General features: G+C 38.3%; 1 protein-coding gene and 1 non-coding gene across 2 annotated transcripts; one reads left to right on the forward strand and one right to left on the reverse strand.

The window, feature by feature from the left end:
- Window positions 1–2992: 2992 nt before the first annotated feature.
- Window positions 2993–17246, forward strand: LOC148371849 (DEP domain-containing protein 1B-like). The gene is made up of 11 exons (XM_088327953.1): window positions 2993–3145; window positions 5090–5355; window positions 6532–6673; window positions 6924–7051; window positions 7123–7253; window positions 7336–7383; window positions 9835–9975; window positions 10509–10675; window positions 12590–12766; window positions 13703–13885; window positions 16148–17246. Exons 1-11 carry the CDS (start codon window positions 3098–3100, stop codon window positions 16310–16312), a joined length of 1596 nt encoding a protein of 531 aa, XP_088184079.1. The 5' UTR covers window positions 2993–3097; the 3' UTR covers window positions 16313–17246.
- Window positions 17247–23776: 6530 nt separating this feature from the next.
- On the reverse strand, window positions 23777–23889 carry trnal-caa (transfer RNA leucine (anticodon CAA)). Its single transcript has 2 exons — window positions 23852–23889; window positions 23777–23821 (listed from the first exon to the last, which is right to left on the reverse strand). It is a non-coding gene; the product is annotated as a tRNA-Leu (tRNA).
- Between the last annotated feature and the right edge of the window lie 409 nt (window positions 23890–24298).

Below are 24298 nucleotides of genomic sequence, written 5' to 3' on the forward strand. Positions count from 1 at the left end.
TACTCCATGTGCAGTCCCTTCTCAAGGTTTCTTCATTTTACTCATGTAGGTTTTAGATCAGATCGTGTAATAATATTCCATAGTTTAGTCTGTGGTCCGTGCAGCCCTTTGATACTCCTTGTGATTAAGGTCTATACAAATAAACTTGACTTTACTTGGTGCCACCCTTGTCCCCACTGTCCATTTTTGATGGGATAATTGGATGGGTCTACATTATATTTTTCTTTTTCTTGTGTATTACTGATGTATCGGATCTGAGACTATCAGAAGATACAAAAAAAAAAACAATTATCATTTATTTTCTTCCTGGCACGGTCACTGTTGTAATTATTTTGTAACCCAAAGCAGTCCACGACTGATTTCCGTTCAGAGTTAGAACAAAGTACAATATCAACAGCAGTCGTTTTTATCCAGTCACAGAACAGTGTACAGTACTTCATTTTAGTTACAATGCTGCCACCCTGTGGAAACTTGTAGTAATTGAAATTGTTTGAGCTAGCTAGCTAGCTAGATAGATAGATAGATAGATAGATAGATAGATAGATAGATAGATAGATAGATAGATAGATAGATAGATAGATAGATAGATAGATAGATAGATAGATAGATAGATAGATAGATAGATAGATAGATAGATAGATAGATAGATAGATAGATAGATAGATAGATAGATAGATAGATAGATAGATAGATAGATAGATAGATAGATAGATAGATAGATAGATAGATAGATAGATAGATAGATAGATAGATAGATAGATAGATAGATAGATAGATACTTTATTCATCTCCATAGGGAAATTCACACTTGCAGCAGTATCCTTGTGTTAAAAAATAAAATAATAAATCAAAGAATACAAAAATACCCAATATAATATGTTGATAAAGAGCATTTAAATAGTGTTACAGAAAATACACACTGTAATAAAAATAGGGTAATATGCAAATGTGGGGGTGGGGTTTAATGTGGGCTTTTACTCCCCCGGGTGGAGTTAAAGAGCCGAAATGATCTCTTCAGTCTCTCCGTGGAACGGGACTGTGACAGCAGTCGGTCACTGAAGCTGCTCTTCTGTTTGGAGATGATGCTGTGTAGTGGATGTGATGAATTGTCTATGATTGACCGCAGATTGTTCAGTGCCCGTCGCTCAGCTCCAGTTATCAGGCTGTCCAGCTCTGTGCCCACAACAGAGCCCGGCTTCCTCACCAGTTTATTTGCGGCGCTCCCGTGCTGCTGACCACAGTGTCAGATGTACAGCCCCCCTGTCTCACATACTGGGGTCTGCCTGTCAGGTAGTCCATAATCCATTCTACAAGGCGTGAGCTAACTCCCATCTCTGTCAGTTTACACTAAGTATCAGAAGCTGAATGGTGTTGAAGCTAAAGGAAAAGTCCAAAAAAGTTATCCTTACAGCACCCCTGCCACTGTCCAGGTGAGAGGGGGTTCGGTGTAGCATGTAGACAGTAGCATTCTTCACTCCCACCTTCTCCTTGTAGGCAAACTGCAGAGGGTCGATGGCGTGCCGGACCTGTGGCCTCAGGTGGTGTAGCAGCAACCGCTCCATGGTCTTCATCCCATGTGATGTTAGGACGACCGGCCTGAAATCGTTGAGTTCCTCAGGTCATGGTATCTTTGGGACTGGGATGATGCAGGGTGTTTTCCACAGCTGGGGGACCCTCCCCTGTTCCAGGCTCAGGTTGAAGATGCGCTGTACAGGGTCTCCCAGCTCCAACGCACTGGCCTTCAGCTCTCCCCACACCTGGCTGCAGTGATCTTGAGTGGGGGGGATGTCCTCCTCCATGCTGGTGTCCAGAGTGGGAGGGACAGTACTCTGGGCTGAGAACGGGTGGGGGTGGTCAAACCTGTTAAAAAAGTTGTTCAACTGGTTAACCCTCCCCACATCTGCTTCTACGGCCTCACCCTGCTTAGTGCTGCAGCCGGTGATGGTCTTCATTCCTTGCCACACCGCCTTTATGAGGTGATCTGAATGATCTGCATTTATATAGCGCTTTTCAAGTCAATGACTTCCCAAAGCGCTTTACAGTGTGCTTCACATTTCCCAATAGCGGCCTTGTATTGCAGCCATGTAAGACGCTAACCTGCTTATTAGGGGTATTAGGGGTTCAGTGTCTTACCCAAGGACACTTTGACATGTAACACGGACAAGCCGGGATTCGAACTGGGACCCCTTGATCCCAAGACGAGCGCTCTTCCTCCTGAGCTACTGCCACCCCTTTATGCTGTTGTTCTGCAGCTTTTTCTGCAGCACTATTTCAAACATGTAATACTTTCATAACAGACTTTCAGACAAGCACATTATTAATAAGGCCGTTGTTTCGTTGTGTTGCACAGAGATTCCAATGCATCACATATTCAAACTGCCAAAAGAGGAAGTGCCAAATTGTCACCATCGGTTATCGCGGTTAATGGGGACCATAACCATCCGCGAAAAGTGAAAATCTGCGAAGTAGCGACGCCCCTTCAAAAATGCTTAATTTTTTTTTAATTTTTTTTTATTATTTATTTATTTTTTTGGGACCTGCGAAGCTCTGAACCCGCGAACGTGGAACCACGAAGTAGCGACGCCCCTTCAAAAATGCTTTAAAAAAAAAAAAACTTTTTTATTTTATTTTTTTTTTATTTTAAATTTTATTATTATTATTTTTTTAGACCTGCGAAGCTCTGAACCCGCGAACGTGGAACCACGAAGTAGCAACGCCCCTTCAAAAATGCTTTAAAAAAATATGTATACATACATATATTTTTTTATTATTTTATTTATTTATTTATTTATTTATTTATTTATTTTCAGACCCGCTAAGCTCTGAACCCGCGAACGTGGAACCGCGAAGTAGCGAGGTCCCACTGTATTCCAAATATCTGCGCTCTCTTGTCGTCACGGCAACACCCGTAACGCGTAAGTTGGTCACATGCTCTGCTCCCTGTCCAATCACGTTCTTCTTGTTGTCAACGTCCGAGATTCAAAGTATGTAATAACGTTTGCGTTGCTAGTCCAGAGTCTGTTCCTCTTTTTAGCCATTTCAAAGTATTTAACATTCAATGTTTTTGAAACACTAAAGTTTATATGTGTCACTTGGGATGGAGGGGAGAGTTATTGGACCAGGACCGTACAGAGCAACAAAGCTGGTGAGTAATGTAAAGAGTGAATCAAGAAAAGAAATGGCGTGTTTGAATAACTTGAGTTGGACGCACTTTTTTACGGTGTGGAAATATAACTACGTTATTACATGTACTTCACATTAATTCATAAACATTGTTTTATGCGTAGTAGCAACGAAGGTCCTCTGTGTTATTGTTTTGCTACTCGATATTAGAAGAAGTTGGAATGCTCTGTTTTCTAAAATTTTGTCGAAGTAAAATGGACTTCCACAAAGTTACCGTTTTCCCATTATTCAAGGTCCAGGGTCTATTATTCAATTATAAGATGGGGATGTGCTTCGTAGTGCAATCCACAACGATTGCTAAAAAGCACAAGGACAAATACAACGTTGTATGTTAGCAATTTTCCTTTTTTTCCTGCTCGTTCGTGAGAATTTTGGTGTTTTGGGCACCCGCAGCAGCGATCTTAAACTACAGGAATTGAAGTATATGTACGTATATAATGGTTCATGTATTTTTTTTCATTTATAATCCATTTTTTGTTTGAAATAAGTATTTTTTTACCACTTGCGGGTGCTAAATAATACACTGGCACTTTTATTTAAACAAACGCGTTGCATCACACTGGTAGCAAGTTGCATTAATAGGGACGTTTCTCAATCCTTTTCGTTCTTGATGCAGAAGTATTTGCTTAAAGAAATAATCAAATGCTAGGTTTCAAAGTCAAGTGCATCATCGTGGCATTTATCAAAACGAGTTCCAAATTTGTGTAAAATCCGCCTTTGGAATGCAGACATGGGCCAGCACGTCTCAGTTTGCCAAATAACTATGCACTGAATAACAATCATGGTTGTAAGCACAGCTAATCTTTTTTCACAAGTAATGTTATTCCTTTTTTATTTTTTTTACTGACTAGAAACTCATTATTAACTATGTTTGATTTTCTTTCCTTCTTTTTTTGGGTCCTGTCAAAAAAAGTCTCAGAGGGCTCCAAGTACCACGATTACAACATCCCCTGATCAGAAACTTACTTGAGGCAGGAAAAATTAAAATGAACAACCACAAAAAAATCTCAGTATGAGAAAAATTAAGAAACCTTAAAAGGGGTCGCACATGGGGTAATCTGCCTTCCAGGACGACCAGACTGCAATGGAGGTTGCATGGGGATCAACAATACAATGCACAGTCAACGTTAAGTTGACTGAAATCATGAAAAAGTCCATCTGACAGCGAAGACAAGACAAGCTTCCTACCTTAAAATCTTGACTGATGCATCAGGTTCGAGATGATGATATACAGTAGGTCCAAGCGCTTTTATGATTGCTTGTAAGACATGCGCCTTGAAACATCCAGGCTCGTTCTTATCCCTCAAGGAGAAATACAGTATGAGGTCAACTCAAGAATACAAGTGCGCCTTAAGTTTAGGTTTAACAACTTCCACTAAGGTTGCCTACCGTATCTTAGAGGAAAGATCATTCCACAGCCCTGGGGCCTGGATGGAGAACGCTCTTGAGCCTGCAGATTTCTCCTTGGCTCTTGGAACCACTTGTAGACCAGCATTTTCTGTTCAAAGGCTCTAAGCTGGAACATCGGGCACATGTAAATCAGAAAGACAAGAGGGGGGAAGTCCATTCAAATGTATTTTGTATGTTCTCATCTCAACCTTAAAAATCACATCTTAAAATGACAGGGGGCCTAGTGCAGGTCAACTAAAATTGCGGTACTATGAACAACCTTTTTTTGTCCTAGTCATAAGTATTGTTGCAGGGTTTTGCACGAGCTGCAAACTTTTGATTCTCGACATCAGGAGACCAGAGACCAATACACTTGTTTCACCTGGTATACCCATTAATATTTTATGAATGACTTGTAGAATACTTTGTGCACAGAGATTGTTGCCTAGACATGCTATTCAAACACATTTAAGTAAAGTTAGAATTAAGCATTTCCATGTGTTAATTTTTTTTGCAGTGGAATGAAACTATTCACCTCTTCCGTGGGGGCATGCCACTGAGAAGACACTGGATGCACTTCCGCTACTATGACTGCACTTTCACAGGATCCGAGGCGGTGGATTACCTAAATCAGCTTCTCCGCCACAACTGTAACTTTGGGCCGGAGGTGACTCGCTACCAGACTTTACAGCTGCTTAGGAAATTTCTCAAGGCCCACGTTATCGAGGACATAAAGGGCCGCTATGGAATGGAGGACTTTGACGATGACGGTCATTTGTACAGGTGGATGTTGTTTCTGTTGTCCTTTCTTTTTGGGTTTCATGTTTATTCAAGGGCTTTAACTAACAACTATTATAATAGTTGACTATTCACCAACTATTGAAACAATTAGTTAAATGATTGGATATTTACTCATTTATTCTCAAATTTAGCAATAAGCTGATTTAATTTTGTGGCAAATGATAACAGACACAAGAAAAATGTACAATGAAAACAAATCTTATATGGAACAGTCTCTGGATTCGTACAAAAAATAAAATAAAAACGTATTATCTAAAACCAATTAGGCACTGTGCTCAGTCAGGAGGGACATAAATCCATAATTAAACTTGTGTCTTTTTAGGGACAGGTAGATGCATAATAATTAAAATCATGTAAACATTTTTTATCCATGTGAACCAAAAAGAGGCATATTGGCATCAGTAAAACAGTAAATAAAAAAAATACGATGTCCGTTTTGTGAAGTACATTCAGTGTTGAACCGCAAAGTCTAACCAAAGTACTTACCATTTCACAACAGTTTGAAAATGGTTTTAACAGCTGATGTGTGTTCTTCAGATTGCATGCATTCAATTTCAAATGCGTTTGTTAGTCACAGTTTGGGATGACTCGAGTTCTCTTACGGTCAAATAAACGCTGAATATACAATACATGTCATCAAAACCATATTGTTTTGAATGTTACTTGAAACTTACAGAGGCGAGTCAGACTCTTTTTTTTTTTTTTTTTTTTGTTCAAATGTCTGAGTTGCTGTTTAAATGATTGTGCTTCACCTATCTACCTCCATAATACAAAAGGTCTGCCCTACAAACTTTGCAAGTACTGTAGTCTTTCAATCATCTGTATCCAGGCAAAAAAATTGGTATGCGTAGTTGATGTTGACACTTCTATTTCTGTATGCCCATGTTACTGCTCGAGAAAGAGACGCTATTGCGCATGCGAGACTCTCAGCAAAGATTATATTTATGTACTGACACCTCTTTTAGTGTGAAAAATGTGTGTAGCAACAGTAGTTGACATTTAAATGAACTAATGACTATTTCTATTATTGATTATTGTCAACAACGTTGACGAATTGTCCACTATATTTATTTCTGTTAGTGAGGATGACACTGGTAACAGGAGAGATACTGTCTGATAGCAATTTGTTGAATTCGGTCTTGTCTCTTTTCCTTTTAGATTCCCTACTTTGTCTCCCCTCAAGTCGTTCCCAACAAGATCTGTGTCTAAAAACAACACTGATCTGCCACGACTCATCCGCTGGGATGACTATGAAGAATTACAAGGGGAGAACACTGCACCTTTAAAGTCTACTGGAATGGTGAGACAGACATCATTTAGCACATAAGTGGGCACATGCAGCCCACCAGGCTTTTTAATCTGGCCCACCAAACGAAAAGTGTAAAAATACAATGATAATATATAGAAAAGAAAACCTTATAGTCCCTCCTGGGCCGGCCCCTCTCCAAAATCTTCTACCTTATTTGACCCGTGACTCAAAATAATTTGCCCACCGCCGATTTAAGATCTTATGTTTGTGTTTTCATACATATTTGTCCCTTTTTTATCAGACCTCAGATTTTTGGACCAAAAGGCACAGCGTGGCGATTGGTGATGTGCATGAATGCAAACTCATTCGCAGAAAAGAGATCTCTCCCATGCAAGTGGACAGCATCTGGAAAACAATGACAGTTGCACAGTACGTATGACTCCATGTAATGTATCGTCACCTTTAATTGTGTGTTTATTAACAGGCGATATGGCTTTTAGTTTACAGCGAGTGCTGGGTTTAACAACGTTGGATGGTGTTTTAAATCCAGTACATGTGAAGGGCAAATACATAGTTCACAACATTTTTCACGTCAATAAGTCAGGGATCGTTGTGTTGGAGAAGAATGAGGGTAATGCCATGTCCAAAGAAGATATTTTCTCCTGATTAAAAATCAGACTTAATAATCATTCATGTTTTTTTTTTTTTTTCAGACGATATTCCCCATTGGGTGACATCGGCAATGAAATGCTTGGCCAACTGTGAGTACAATATTTGATTAGGAAGTTACCTGTTAAAAACACAATACAGTATTATATCCAATTCTCTTTTTGTCAGAGTCGAAACACTTTTGTGGCTTATTTACTCCCACTTTTTCAGCTTGCAAACTACTTGTCAAAATGATCTACCCTCAGCCAAAAATGCAAAACAACAATTTATCTTCAAATGTAAAGAAGAATCTTTGCATTATCTTCGATTATACCAAAAATGGACTAAAATGAATTATTATTTAAAGGGCAGTCTTGCATTTGAAAAACGATCTTGCAATGTCCCCTTCACACAGGAGTGCTTCACACGCTACTATTACAATATTCAGTGGTTTGGGGTTTACGTCCAGCTACTGCAGCCTCTCCGTGTGGAGTTTGCATGTCCTCACTGTGTCTGCGTGGTTTTCCTACGGGCACTCCGGTTTCCTCCCTCATTCCCAAAACATGCATGTCAGGTTGATTGGCCAGTTCAAATTGTCCCTAGGTGTGATTTAGCAATTGAGTTCTCTTTCTCTGTGATCCCTCCGACTGGCTGACAACCAGTTCGGGGTGTCCACTGCCCGGGGACAGCTGGGATGGCCTCTAGCACCCCCGCCACTCGACTGAGGATAAGTGGTGCAGATAATGGATGGACATTCCTGGACATTTGTGATTGCTGTGAGATATGACCAGCTCGGTAGCCTAGATGGTAGGGCGCCTCATTGCCTCCCTGCTTGGCGCTTGGCATTAAGGGTTGAAATTGGGGGGTTTGGTCACCTAATGACTCCCAACAGTTGGGTCTAAAATGGCGGTGCCCTGTTTGGCTGCGGCTGCATCGGCTTGCCACATTTTAAGTATACGGGTCAGGTGTATCGACATTTCGTTCTTTGTGCATGGTTACAAAGAATGACAATAAAAGTAAATTTTATTCTAAATAAATCCTTATTTTACAGTCAACACACATGTTTTGTTCCTTTTTATGTTTAATAGAGAGGGAGGACTGTTCAGATATTTGAGATGTTACTAAGTAAAAAATATTGACAGAATCCATTCTTTTAAACGGTATCCAACATGTTTATGTAGTTTTAAAACATAATATTGTTGTCGCCCTTGAAACATAGTTAAAAGGTTCGAAATCTTTTCAGAAAATGCTTGGTAGTCAAAGAGCTAATTATCAAAATTTTTAAATTTACTTAAATATTCACATGTTTCATATTGTTGAATTTGTAAGGCATGTTGATAAACTCCGTTATACATTTTACAATCTATATATGCCCTTTCAAATGTGTATATATAAGGAATTTAGGACATGATATAAGTCAAATAATGTTTTTTTTTTGTATAGCCCTTAATCACAAGGAGTGTCAAAGGGCTGCACAGACTATTGCAAACTAATTTTGTGAGACAATCTGATCTAAACATGACATGACTTGACAAATCTGAAGGTTTCCATTTTGTTACGGTCTTGAGCAACATTGTGCTTCATGCCAACTTGCTACAAATGACCACTAGATGGCGACGTACCTCAACAAACGCACAGCCATACACTTGCTTGTTATTTACTATTGAGATATACCAATAGATTGCAATTCAAGATAATGAGCACCCCTTATTCATAAGGTATAATATCTGATGAGGTGTACAATTTCAATATACATTGTTCTATGAATAATTAAATGTTTAAGTTGTATCAGTGTACTCGTTGCATTGCAAGTCTCCATTTTGTCTTACTGAAACTGTTTGTCTGACAACTGTTTCATTATCCTTCAATATTTCGAAGCATCATGCAAAAAACTTAATTTAACTTTTTTTATTTAATATGCTGCTGTTTTTATTTTAATTATCCAGTTGTTAATGGGAGTACATAAAGCCACTCCAGGGGAAGCAGGAGATTGTTATAATAATAAACAAATGTGAACATGGGCATTCGTATAAAATTATTTTAAAGTAATAATAATCTTTTAAGATAAGTATTATCAAAAATAATGATAATACGATAATAACAAAATAAATCATTTATTTTGTTGTCCATTTAATGCAATTCCACTAGCCCTAAGTCTGCCAATACCAGAACTGTTTAATCCAATCTGTGATTTGCCACTGTTAGGTTTACTCTGTTTTTTTATAATGGACACCTGCAAAGTAGATCGCATAGGACGCCAGTTTGTGATTTTGACTATTATTCCTCACTGTTTTGTCTTTATATTGTCCATTTACAATACATCATTTTCACTATTGGCCAGTAATGTTTTTTTTTTATTCCACACCCTTAAGGGTGCAATTGCTTATTGTAACCAGTGCTGGTTATGGGTTCCTGAATGAAAAAATATGTTTTACTGAGGGTAAATCACTTAAAAAAACATTTGAAGGTCCACTGTTTGAAGTAATTGTACTGCAGGACCTGTATGCGGTCCCATACTTTTCATGTGTGCAATGATGTAAAAGATTTTGTACCTTCTTTATAAGGGCCGAACGGGAATGACAGCAAACACCCAGTGTATCCAGGATTCGAGCGAGATGTCCTGAAAACAGTTGCCGACTATTATCAACGACTCAAAGAACCTTTGCTGACTTTCCATCTTTATGAAGTTTTTGTCAATATACTCAGTAAGTTATTTTTTTGTCTTTGTGGTAGGCCTGAAACCAATGACTATTTTGTTAGTTGAGGAGTCACCGCCTTGAGACGATTAGTTGAATAAATGGATAATTGTTAATTTTTGCTTCTTTAATTTAGCATGAAGTTGATATTATTATGTGTAAAATAATAATAAACAAAAGAAAACTGGGTACAATAAATCTTCTATTGGACATACTGCGGATTCGTACGAAAATGAAAACGAAAATTAGGCTCTGTGGTTTGTCACCGCTTGAGACAGATACGCTATTGTGCATGAGTGACTCTCAGCAGAGAATGTATTCATGTAGAGGTGCTTTTTGGAAAAACGTCTTTGACGACAATAGTTGACAATGATATTCGTTGAGTTTTGGTCAACAACGTCGACTGATCGTTGCAGCCCTTTTATTTGTTTAATTGGAAGTTGTACTTGTTTTTTGTTTTTATCGTGTACCTCATTGAGTGAATACTTCAAGTACCTTGAATTTTGAATCTGCTTTCATGATTCAATACTTGACATCTGCAGGTCTGCTACAAAGGCAAGATTTGGCCACCGAGGCGCTTCAAGTCAGCACCCTTTTGCTGCCACCATCCAACCGAAGACATCTTCAGCTTTTGCTGAGACTCATGGCAAGAGTGTCTGGCAACTCCCAACTGCCATTACTAAATGACACCATTGCTACCCGCACACTGGTATGGACTCCCAACAAAAAATTCCTTCATATGTATGAATATTTACTAAGAAGACCGCACCAAATTTAAAGCAAAATAGTTAAAGCTGAACCTAAAAAAACTAATGACTACTGGAATCACAACACCTAACTGTAGGGAGGCTATGTAGATTAAGCCACACACTACTAGATTCAGAGCTACAGTTTCCAAAAGTTATTCACATTCAATTGTTTTGTGACATACACCCTGCTAAATGTTTTTTCCTTCTCACCAGTGCTAAGCTTAAGGGTCAAATATGTAAAATTGCCACTTTAATAAAATGTTTTTGTTCTTTTTTGGTCTATTTTACTATTTACTTTAACATCTATTAGTAAAGTTTTCTGACCTATAATCTGCACCTAAAAAACGAAAAAACCCAAATTTGCCATAAATTAGAAAGATATAATTAGGTGCACATTTATAGACCACAAATACTGTAAAAACAATTGTAAATGCCTAATAAAACGAAATGCTTCTACATACAATAACCATTAATGGATGAATCAATTATCTTTGTGAAACCAGCACCCCCCAACCCTACTGAGGATGAGCGGTGCAGATGATAGATGATGATAGATGGATGGATTATGTACAGTATACCCATACATCATAGTCCTGAAATAGTAACGTAAACTAATTTACTTACTAAAGCACTTTTTACATACGTAGTTATGTTGGGTGCTTTCTTTAGATATCAGTTTGCATTAGTGTTCCACATAAGCATTAAATTAGGGGCCTCAAACTCAATTTACTTGAGACCCACCAACGCCAAAATCTGGATGACGTTGGGCTGGATTGTAACGGCTCCCAGACTACATTGGGTACCACACAACAATATAAGTGAAACAATAGCTTATGTCTTACCCATTGCGTTTTTGTGAAACATTGAAATTGCATTGAAATGAGGCCGCCTTAACCACTGTTTTAGTCACCATTCACTGCTCTGCTTTATTCGCATTTATCAATGACAAAAAATTCGCCATCAATAAACAACATCCGAGCAAATGTAACAACAATCAAAACAAATGTTCTACCTTCTTAAGTTCTGCATATGTTCATGTAGTGCCTTTAACCCCCTAAGGGTGTGCGTGGGTGTGTGAGGACATTATAAATGCATGTTGTGCCAATGTTCTTTAAGTGTGCAAGACATTCTCGTTTCCAATTCTATGAAATAACCTAAATAACATTATTCTTCAAGTCTAAAAAGCTTCTACTTTACAGCTCTGGGGAAATAACGTCTCTCAGTCTATTAGTGGTGGCCAAGGGGGCTGGGATCTGTGGCGATGGCCCTTGCTCTCCTCTTGACTCTGCTCGCATACATGGATTCCAAGTCAGGGAGGGGGCAACGCACATATGCCCCCCTGCAGTCCTTACCACCCGCCAGTTGTTTCCTCTCCTGTGCCTCTGCCGTAATACATGTTTTTTCTCCAAACAAACTAACAAGGAGCGAAGGAGCTACTGCGAAATAGCATTTAAAGTTGCTGAGTAATGCACCACGTTGCAACGACAGTTGAGTTAATACATTTTATCAATAACGCGTAACAGCACTCCCTACCCAAAAAAATATCGCTAAAGGCTGGATAGAAAAATAGAAGAAAAATGGTGCTCATGGTCACTCTGAGTCACTGTAATTTTAATTCCTACTTGTGATTTTTAATTCTCGTTATCGGTTGCGCGACAGAATACTACAACATCTAGTAGTCAAATATAGTGTCGCTTTAACGTTCTTATCAAGGCGGGAGCCTCAAATTATAATCATGAGGGCCCCAAATGGACCTAGGCCCATGGGTTTGAGACCTGTGGTCTCATTTAATTTTCAGCAAACACCTTCTGACGAAATATGACAAACCTGTCAGAACCATCATATTAAGTGTCCTATGCTCGCTCTACCTCCAGATGGTGCAAACGTTCTCTCAGTGCGTTTTGGGCTCATCAGATGAGATGGATTTGGATGAGCTACTCGCCTCCAAACTTGTGACTTTCATGATGGAGCGCCATAACAGCATCTTTCATGTGCCCGAAAAGCTGCGTCACCAAGTCGAGGAGCACCTTTCCCACTTTCGAAGAGTTCAGGTCTGTGTTGCCTCGGATCGTGTGCCTCACAAGAAGCATCACATAATAGGATTGCTCTTATGTGTTGCACATAATCTCCTGAGTTATACAGGACTCACTGGAGCATCCAGCCTGTTTTCAAAAGCTTTGAATGAGTGATTGTTATCCACTGGCATGTCTTGATTCTCCATCAGAAGCAAAATACCTGCTAAAAACAAATACATAGAGCTGGTTAAGATAATAATGTAGTTGTATAATAAATTAAGAAAAATAATAATCTTATAGAGTGTCAATTAATTTTGCCTATTTTACTTACCGTATAATCCAGACTATGAGTCACAGTTTTGTTTTTGTTTTCATAGTTTGGCCGGGGTTACTTGTACTCCGGTGAGACTTATCTGTGCAACATTGACACATTATAACCAGATATGATTTCACATCCTATTTTCACTCTTAACCGCAGGAAGGCACTCTTGGCCTGTGTTGACTGTTTAACCTACCAGAATGCACTTTGCAAATCAGTGTTTCTGGTACCGTGAGTATAGTGTCATATGATATCAGCTCCAATGCTTTTTTGTATGTCATCTGTACCGCTCTTGGTCAAGATGGTAACGTTTTGGCGCCCTCACCACCACAGCTCAGGGTCAAATCCCGTTGCAATCTGAGGTAGTGATGATTTTTGATTCCTCAAACATTGCACAGTTCCCTAAGTATACTGTAAAACTGTTTGTATTGAAACACACAATAGAAATACTGTATGCATTCTCCACTGTAATTTGTTGGATATCAGGCACACTTTAAAATTTCTGGCTAATTTTTAAGTGCGCCTTTGAGTCCGGAAAATCCGATCCATAAAATAAACGAAATCATGTGCCAACAAAACCGGATTGGGATTTTCTCTCTTTCAGCGTGCTCATTTCATGACTTCTCCCTTTCTTTTTTGTTTTCACACTCCAGATTAAATATGCAGGTTCAGATACAGACTCCAGTATATCTCCAGCATTTTCTAAACAGATCACCAGGATGGAGTCAGAGGAACCAAGGGCAATCGGTACTCAGACTCCTCTGCAGGAACTGCTGGAAGGTTTGCTCTCTGACAAAGAACTTCCTGCAAAGGACAAGAAGAAAAGACTAAAACAGGTATGCCTTCATGAGAACAAAATTTGCAATCTTGCTAGCATATAGGCTGAATTTAGAACAATAAAACGCAATACTGAAATCAGGGGTATGCTTATATGCGTATAAAATAGAAGGAATACTATGGGGTATAAGACAGGCAGTCAACCAAGTCAGGCTGTCATTTTAGCTCATTTGAGCTCAATCTTTGTAAATCAGCTATTTTGCCGACTTGCTTTACTTTTCCCCCATATCTCAGCCTAAATCTTTTGGTCCTCATCCCATCTTTTTCCTGTTCAGTCCAGGGTTCCCACAGATCCTTGAAAAGTTCTAAAAAGCATTTAATTTATTGTCGTAAAAAAATAAGGCTTTAAGTGGCATTAAAATGTATTTAGTCCCATTTTCGAAGTCTTATAAATGTGAGACACATTAATAAGACTTATATATGTTTGAACAAAAAAAAAGTTAGTAAATAAAGTCATTTTTCATGCACCATGATAAAAATGCCTCATGAATGTAGCAGAAGAGTTGTTTGGAATTAATAGTAAACATCCTTTTTATTTCCTGTTTTCCATGTCTAAAACTTTGGAGAGTACTGTGATTTTCAGATGAAAACTTTTCAACTGCACAGAAATTTGTATTTAAAAAAAACATTTGTTTAACATTGCCTTTATTTCATAAGTAATTTCAATGGTCATTTTTTGTCTACATGGTCTTAGATGTAATTTCAATAGGCGTTAAAAAGTCTTCAAAAGTCTTGAATTAATTTACCTAAACTGTTGGAACCATGTCAGTCAATCTGCGCCATTCCAATTGTGTTTGAGGAATCACATTTCATTTTAATATGATTTACTGCGTTTTATTGCCTTTTTTGCCGCTAATAATGGGTTCAAAGAATGTTAGTGATAAAAGGAAGTACAAGTAGAAAACAGTGACAACAACCATTGAGTCAAAGAAGGAGATTATTGCAAGTTAACAATTTGGTTCACGAGTGTCAGCCGAAGTAATTAGTTTAAAATGGGTTTGTTTTTATCTTTATTACCGGTATATCAGTCTTTATTACTTACCCATTTAAATAATTATGGTTGTTAAGGTGCACGTTTTATTAACATTTCGGGGATTCTTGATTCAATTATTTGTCAAATATTCTTACCAGGTTTGCAAGGAGCTTGTCACACTTCTTCTCATTTCAAAGACTAAATTACACCTTTCTGCTGAATGCTCAATTTCTCGAGATAATTGTGGTTTTATTGATCTACACATTGTTTTGCCTTCTACTTGTAACATTATACCCCAATGTTCACTGCCAAAAGTAATCACGTCAACAGAGTAATGCGCACACATGTGGAAAACCTCATGATTTGTAAGATTTCGTAAACAACGGACAAAGAAACTACGTTAAAATTCTAGTTTTTACTTACTTTCTTCAAAGGAAGCCAAAGACTGCTTTTTTTCTGTGAAAAATTCTGTGGATGTATCTTCAAATACCCAGGCTTAGATAGAGCTCAAATGTTTGTTTTGCATAATCAATCACAACGAGTAACCCGGCTGCTTGAAATCCTTAAAAACTGCTCGAATTTCAATGTATTATTTTCAAGGCCGGTAGAAGTGCTTCAAAATGCTTAAAATTGACCAAGGAATAAACTATGAAAAATAAAATAAGTGCATACAAGTGATGGTGAAATGATGGTGCCTCCTCATTATCGAATGTTTATGTGAAGCATCACTGCTCCTTGCTAGTCGCTTCCAAAACCAAATTATATTATAATGTGTTAATAATTACACGTATAAGTCTCACTGGGGTATAAGTCGCACCCCCGGCCAAACTGAAAAAAAACAGCGATTTATAGTCCGAAAAATACTGTACTGTGTGTTTATTTGTTACAAAAAATACTTGGGCCTGTAAAAATGTAAATTATAATCGTGTTCAGTCGGTCGATTGGTTCCCTTAACCACTAGGGTTGTATGGGTACCATTTCCTGTGGTGTGTCTTGGTCAAGTACAGCCTGGTGGCGTCCATCCCTCTCCAGGCCAACATATGTTTCCACCCGGTAATACTGTATTTTATTCCCTTTCAAGTAACTGCTTCGGAAGGCGTTGTTAAGCCAACGTCAGTATAGACACAGGATATCAGCCAGTGAGAAATCTCACCATGCAGAGATGCATGCTTTTACTTTGGAGTTGTTCACATCACAGTTTTATAACATGGGTGTTTCATGCGTCTTGGAACGCAATAAAGTCCTTGATAATTCTCATTTGTTGTTGTTGTGATCCTTTCTGTTTCAGTTCCAAAAGTCTTATCCCGAAATCTACCGAAACCGGTTCCCTTTAGAGGAACGGAAAGCCTCTGTTGTTTCGGAGAAAACCCCTCGCCTCAAACCCCACCTTATGTTTTTCAAGCTCAAAAAACCTTCAAATCCTTTTCAAAGGAGCTGGAGTTTTAGGACATGACGAGCCACTACCGATTTTAAGTCTGGGTTTTCCAAGCTTGGAGTATACAGCATGGTATGTGCCACTCTTGACACCCTGGAATACTCCAACAATATATTTAATTTCACAAACCTTCAGAGAAAGGTTGCCCTAAAGATCGGAAAGAAAGGGACACGCACAGAAAATACTTTGTTGCCTAGTAGGTCGTGTCACATATTTATCTTGTGAGCCAGTCAGATCAACAAATAGGAAGAAGCTGCTGCATAATGTTATATGCAATCTGTGGTGCTAAATAAATTAGCAGTTTATTGCCGCTAATACTTGAAAAAATACGTCCGTATGAACTTAAATTCAATTAGGATAATTTAAAACTCATTTGGTGTAGAAGGGTATACCTACCCCTAGCCTTATGCAAAAAAATCTACATTAAATCCCTAACCGTACATAAATTGCTAATAAGGTTGTTTTTACTAAATATGTATATGTCTACTGTTGATTAGAACTAAAAGAACCACTATTGTTTGTTATACACAAATTCAAATTGTTGAGCACTGGACTTGGATATAATTATATGCAAGGGAAATGTATGCATTTCAAAATTATTATGTTAATGGGTCTAAACATGTCAAAATCAAAGGGTAAAACGATTGCTGCATTCAATAAGTGAACGTTGTATATACTGTTGTTATAACTTGGCTGGTAAATCATTTCATTTGTAAAAATCATGGTGCGCAAACTATTTTCATACCATCTTTTTTAAATCAGCGTTGTCTAGAGTGTGAGTTTAGCTTATTTGTGAAATTGGTACATACAAATAATGGCGGTTTTTCTTTTTATAAATTAATCAGCATTTTTTCTGCTATGAAGAATATTCCAATAGATCTTATTTCACAAGGATTCTGTATTATTTTTATGTAACTTTTTTATCTGCTGTATTGTATCTCCTGTTAGTTTCAAAGGAATCCCAAGAGTAGTTTTATTCTTTGATAACTTATATTATAATAATATTAATAATAATATTAATATTATTCTTGTTGGATACACTAAACATTTTTGTAATAGTGATTACTGGAACGACTGTTACACTTGAATTTGACTCTGCTGGAAATGGAAACATATGATGTTTTTTTTTGTCAATTTAGATTTATTTTGAAAACCTTAAATGTATTATTGTTTTCTGTCTTCTGTTATGCAAGAATTTAGATTGGGGCATTATTTTCCAATATTGGACAGTAGCATGATAACGATCTAATTTCTTTAGAGATATAATAAATTGAGCTGCAAAATAAAACAAATATTTGTCCTTGTGAACTTGTATACTGTATAATTGTACTGACTGTATGCAGGTGGATTATAACAGGAATTAGTAGAGTTACTTTACCCAGATCCACAACCAAACCAATCCGTCAAAATCCAGCAAATGTGTTATTTTTGAAGTATAAACTTGGATTATAAATACAGTGGAAACATCTTTGCTTGCAAATATGAGCAGTTTATCTAGGGAATTGTTGTTTGTGAGTTTAAAATTGTGAGTTTACATCTTTGAAAGCTCCATACCTCTTAACCAGTGGTGTCAAACTTGTTGAAACTCAGGGGCCAAAAAACAGAGTACTAAATAAGTGGCATAAAAGTTTGCCCATCCTAAAGGGAGATTGCCTTAAACATATTGTCCATGGCTTATATGTTATGTAAAAATAACATTGAGATGGATGTTTCTTCATATGTTCTCTGGTTTATAAATGTAGTTTCCTTTAATCATTGAGGTAAAGCAGTAAAGCAGCAACCACCAATAACAACAACACAAACTCTTCGGAATTGCAATCTGGCACTATAATACACAGTGGTTGCCCTCGTTAATTTAAATGTAAGTGTCGCTATTGCCAGACTATGTAAATCTGTGCCAGATACACAGATTTACCTAGTGTAGTCTTATAGATTAAACAATCTACTTCTACACTCGTGTGTTAAGTCTTTCGGTTAAATATGAAGATGTATGGTATATTGTTGAAAGACTTTTCTTTTCTCCATTCTCTTACACTCAGTGAAGAAGTGGAGAGACTGTTTAACCTATCAAAATGCACTATGCAAGTCTGTTTCTGGCAGTGAGTAAATATTGTGTGATAATCAGATTTATATGTATAGTATATTACCTTTATCACCGGTGGTCTAGAGGTAAGTAATGTGTTGGCGCTCTGAATCCCACTACTCAGATTCAATTCCCATTGCATAAAATATTTAGCAATTTTTGAACAGTGATGTATCGTAGTACCTCGTATAGTATTGCATACCTATAATTACTGTGTGCATGACCAATCTTATCCGCAGTATGCAGCGGTATATAGGGCACACCATGTTGCAAGATGCAATTTAAAATTTCTGGTCAAATTGGTGTTTTTAGGTACGCCTTATAGTCCGGAAAATAGAGACGTTAGTTTTTATGGCTTTTTAAGCCTGCGGCTTAATATCTGGTGCAGCTTGTTAAAAGACTAAATTGAGTTTTGTTCATAAATTTGAGCATGCAACTAGAGCGATCGTTTTAGGATTAAGGGATCCCAGTTCGAATCCTGGCTTGTCCGTGTTACATGCCGAAGTGTCCTTGGGTAAGACACTGAAACCCCAATACCCCCAATAAGCAGGTTGGCGCCTTACATGGCTGCACAGATCACGGCCGCTATTGGGAAATGTGAAGCACAATCTAAAGCGCTTTGGGAAGTCATTGACTTGAAAAGCGCTATATAAATGCAGATCATTTCATTTCATCAAGTGCGCTATGTAGTCTGGAATTTATGGTATGTACTTGATTATTGTTTTTACTATTCTCTCTGCATGATGTAGTTCCTGTTAAAAGTCAGCAGTAATTAAAAAAAATGAAAATTCAACATTTAAATAAAATATAAAATTTGATACGAAACTCATTGTAGTAAATATTTGATCATAGATTTAAATAATCAAATTAAATCTCATTAGCTCATCTCATTAGCTGCACTGCTTATCCTCAGTAGGGTCGCGGGGGTGCTAGAGCCCATCCCAGCAATCATCGGGCAGTGGGAAGGGGACACCCTGAACTGGTTGCCAGCCAATCGCAGGGCACACAGGGACAGACAACTCGCTCGCTCAATTACACCTAGGGACAATTTGGACCGGCCAATTCACCTGAAATGCATGTCTTTGGAATGTGGGAGGAAACCAGAGTGCCCGGAGGAAACCCACGCAAGCACGGGGAGAACATACAAACTCCGCACAGGAAGACCAGTAGCTGGATTTGAACCCACACAGGAGGTTCCCAAGACCTTAGAACTGTGCCGCACACGCGCTAACCACTGCGCTGCCGAGCTGCCCCAAATTAAATCAATTATTTTAATCAGTGAAAAATAATTTGTTATTGCCTTTTTAATAAAGTTTTGTAAAAAAAAAAAAAACATTCAAACATGAACAGATGGCACGTCTTTTGACATTGCTTGGTGCAGGCAGAACACGCATGCACACAGAACCAGCAAATATCAGCAATTGATTCTTGGAAAACCAAATCACTCCTTTTCTCTTTTTTGAATCCACCTGGTGACATTGATATTCACAAAGGACGTAAAACCCGATCAAAACGTCCTTAGGACAATTTTTTCCCCCTCTCATGAAAATTCCTCATTTCTTTGGACAATCTCGGCTATCGGTTACACAGATCGGGAATCCAACTAATATCTGATTCATTATAGAGCTTCACATCAAGGTTGCAGTAATAATGGGATAACTCCTTTACTTGACTGTGAACTGCTGAATTTTTGGAATCAACATTTGTTCATAGCAATACCCATAGATTTAGAATTCCCTGAATTGCAGAACATCAAAATTGTGTTTCCTTTGCTTTTCCGATGAACCATTTATTTGAATTGTCATTCAAATATAAAGTGTACTATTGTAACTTTAAATTCTGATACAAAACCAGATGTCGGTTGATTGTAAAAGCCTTTCAGTGTGCATAAGTGTAACGTTTTGCTCCTAATGATAGGTTGTGAACTGAAATTAGAGTAGATGATCCGTCACTAAACTGAAATAGAAATAAAACGTGAATTTACGGTATGTACTTTAAAACATTTTTGCAGCACGACTATTTCTCAGGCTGGGGTCGGATAACAAATGAATTGTCTTAATTGCCGGAAGAATGCCTACCTTTTATTTCCAATTTGTGCTAAGGCTGAGACGTTCACTTTGATTTGTTTTGATATAGTGTGTCTGCTGAAAAGCTTACTGAACTGCACTGCAGGGAAGGTTCACACCGTTTCCTCATAATAGGCAACAGGGAATAGACTCACAGCTGCAGCTTTTGAAGGGTCAGCAGCGCCCGTTGTGCATTTCACGATTACATCAACCTCCAAGAAAACCCCAAAAAGAAGGTACTTTGTTGTACTGTCGTTCAGACGTAAATCTAAAAACACAATTGCCAATTATTTTTGCCAAGAACGGCGCTTGGTTAGAATCCAAAAGCAAGTGTGACACAGTATGTTCTGCATTGGTTCATGAGTTGAATGTTGTAGAAACAATTACTTTTGCAACATGAGGCTTTTTTCCTGAGGCACTGCCGGTGTGTGCTGGACATTCGAAATGTTTGTTAAAAATTGCATCTATGCTCATGCGAAGAGCACTGTTTTTCAACCAGGTCTTATCTAGTGTGCCACAGGAAAATGCCCAATTGTAGGTTTTCAAATAAAAAAAACATTTTCCAGTGGATTTGATTTCTTCTAACATTTATCCATATCAGCAAGTGGCAGCAAATTACTTTTTAAATTATTTGATTTACAAACGCCACCTTACTGACGAACCAGATTGTTCATAAGTTGCTTCAGTGCTATCTTTTGTATGTTTAAGGCTTGTTTAAGTAACCTGTATTGTTTTGTACTCAAAAATAAAAAAAAATCATAAAATATGCTCTATGAAGATAAATAAAGGTAAGTTTGACTTACTTTTTGGAAGATGAGCTTCAACAGTTAGGCGACTTCCTCCTCCGTGGTAGAAGGTGGCTGAAAAAAAAGGATCCAATCATTTTTCTCAACCGCATCAAGCATTCTTATTCCACTTTCATTTCAAATGAAACGGTTCATACTTTACACCAACCAAATTGAATGGATGCACAAGATATTGAACAATAAAAATGTCAAAGTTTATAGCGCGCTGGAGGTACAGTATATAATGTTTACACACGAACTAGGAAGATGCAGCAGATTTTTTTTTCTTCAGGGTGGATGCTGGGTGACCACTCACAGCGCCAAAACATGCTGGTCGTGTTTAATATTGTAGCGTTCTTCCAAAGATCAGCTGAGTAAAACTAATATTCATCCATACCAGTAGGCAAAACAGGTTGCTATGTTTTCATTTTATATACTAATTGTATGCTCATAAGGTAATACAAGTAAAATATGCAGTATTTCACAATTTATTTTGTTTGATGAAGCCGTTTAAGATCGTGCTGCAAAAGGGACAAATATACATAGAAATAGAGTAAAAACTTTGCTCATAATTTTGATGATTACAATCATTGGTATTTCACAATTAAAAGATAAAATGTAAAAACAAAATTGATCATTTTAAGTAGTATTTTTTAAAGGGTTGAAAATATAGTCAAATTGTGGTAAAAAAATATTTTTTGTCTCACTAGCTGATGATTTTTGCTCATTTTGTGTATTATTTTTGTTATGTTTAAAAAATTGAAAGTAAAAAAACTATAGTAACGTCCAGACTTATATCAAAATTGTAAAACAAATAAACTGTATTAACTCCTGAGTCATGGTAACCCCAATAGTTCAATAAGATGTACTGTTGATAAGTTGAAAGTTCTGTATACACTCAAAATAAGGAGAGAAGACATCAATGGATTTTGGATTTGCAAGGAGAACAGGGAAGAGCCTGAACCTCAAAAAAGACATTCCAACCCTCCCCTGTGCTCTTTCTTTTTATTAAATCCCCTAGTTAACATACTTAGAACTACAGTAAGGGGTGTGGAAATAAAAGTAGAGCAGCATTATTGGCGGATAGTGACAATGATGTAAACAGTTCATAATATTCCAAACAACATTGCACAAAATGACAAACTGGCATCCTATGCAATCTCCTTTGAAGGTGTACTATAATAGAAACTGAATTAAACTATCAACTGTCAATTCAGGCGGCAGGAATATTTAAATACAGAATATTAAACTGGTGCTGTGAATAACTATAAGGTAGACTATCTTGAGTCCAGCGCGTTAGACTGCTCGGCCATCCTGACTTCTGTGAGACCTTATTTAACTGGGAAATTCTCAGAAAGATATCCTGGTTTTGTGAGGAACTAGTTTGCTTGGCTCGCTTTTAATTGTTACTTTATATAATGTCCACATTTTTGGGCCAGAAGTAGTAATAGTGACGAGCCTCTGCGTACGCCCTTGCAAAATCTAGTAAATTACGAGGTGATTTTGTAAATCTCGCGAGACACGAGGGGGATTTGAACGCCCGCCTCAGAGACCAGAACACCCATACCACTTGTAGAAGGTAGACTACCTTGAGTCTGGCGCCTCAGACCACTCGGCCATCCTGACTTCTATGCAGCCTTACCTAATTGGGAACTTCCCAGAAAGATATCCTGGTTTTGTAAGGAACTAGTTGTCTTACCTAGCTTTTAATTGTTACTTTATAAATTGCCCACATTTTTTTGGCCAGAAGTAGTAAGAGAGACGAGCCGCTGCATACGTCTTTGCAAAATCTCTAGTAAATTACGAGGTGATATTGTAAAAACCCCATGTCAGGAGGGGGATTTGAGCCCCCGCCTCCATTGGAGAACAGAACACCCACACCACTTGGAGAAGGTAGACTACCTTGAGTCTGGTGCCTTAGACCGCTCGGCCATCCTGACTTCTGTGACACCTCATTTAATTGGGAAGTTCTCAGAAAGATATCCTTTGTAAGGAACTAGTTGTCTTGTGACGTTATATAATGTCCACATTTTTGGGCCAGAAGTAGTAATAGACACGAGCCTCTGTGTATGGCCTTGCAAAATGTTTAGTAAATCATCTGGTGATTTCATAATAATCCCTTGTCTGGAGGGGGATTTGAACCCCCGCCTCCATTGGAGACCAGAAAACCCGTGCCATTTGGAGAAGGTAGACTACCTTGAGCGTGTCGCCTTAGACCACTGGGCCGTCCTGATATGTCCTCATATATTGGCCAGGAATAGAAATAGACACGAGCCTCTGCGTACGGCCTTGCAAAATCCTTAGTAAATTACAAGATGATTTTGTAAAATCCTCTTGTCAGGAGGGGGATTTGAACCCCCACCTCCATTAGAGACCAGAACACCCATACCACGTGGATATGGAAGACTACCTTGAATCTGGCGCCTTAGACCACTCGGCCATCCTGTCTTGTCCACATTAAATGGCCAGAAGTAGTAATAGACACGAGCCTCTGCGTACAGCCTTGCAAAATCTCTAGTAAATTACGAGGTAATTTTGTAAAAACCGTTGTCAGGAGGGGGATTTGAACCCCCGCCTCCATAAGAGACCAGAACATTCATACCACTTGAATGAGGTAGACTAGCTTGAGTCTGGCGCCTTAGACCACTCAGCCATCCTGACCTGTCCTCACTATTGGCCAGAAGTAGTAATAGACACGAGCCTCTGCGTACGGCCTTGCAAGATCTCTAGTAAATTACGAGGTGATTTTGTAAAAACCCGTTGTCAGGAGGAGGATTTGAACCGCCGCCTCCATTAGAGACCAGAACACCCATACCACGTGGATAAGCTAGACCACTTTGAATCTGGCGACTTAGACCGCTCGGCCATCCTGACTTGTCCACAATTATTGGCCAGAAGTAATAATAGCCACGAGCCTCTGCGTACGACCTTGCAAAATCTTTAGTAAATTACAAGGTGATTTTGTAAAAAATCTGTCAGGAGGGGGATTTTAACCCCCGCCTCCATTAGAGACCGGAACACCCACACCACTTGGATAAAGAATACTACCTTGAGTCTGGCGCCTTAGACC

Source organism: Urocampus carinirostris, chromosome 2 (assembly GCF_059441175.1).
Source record: "Urocampus carinirostris isolate Australia breed hairy pipefish chromosome 2, RoL_Ucar_1.0, whole genome shotgun sequence".
NCBI classification, from domain to species: domain Eukaryota; kingdom Metazoa; phylum Chordata; class Actinopteri; order Syngnathiformes; family Syngnathidae; genus Urocampus; species Urocampus carinirostris.

What these genes read in the sequence shown, in the direction of transcription:
- LOC148371849 (XM_088327953.1), top strand. Translation starts at nt 3,098, where the DNA reads ATGGAGGGGAGAGTTATTGGACCAGGACCGTACAGAGCAACAAAGCTG. An exon ending in CCCACTTTCGAAGAGTTCAG is followed by an intron (nt 12,767 to 13,702) that starts GTCTGTGTTGCC and finishes TTCACACTCCAG; the next exon opens with ATTAAATATGCAGGTTCAGA. An exon ending in AGAAGAAAAGACTAAAACAG is followed by an intron (nt 13,886 to 16,147) that starts GTATGCCTTCAT and finishes TTTCTGTTTCAG; the next exon opens with TTCCAAAAGTCTTATCCCGA.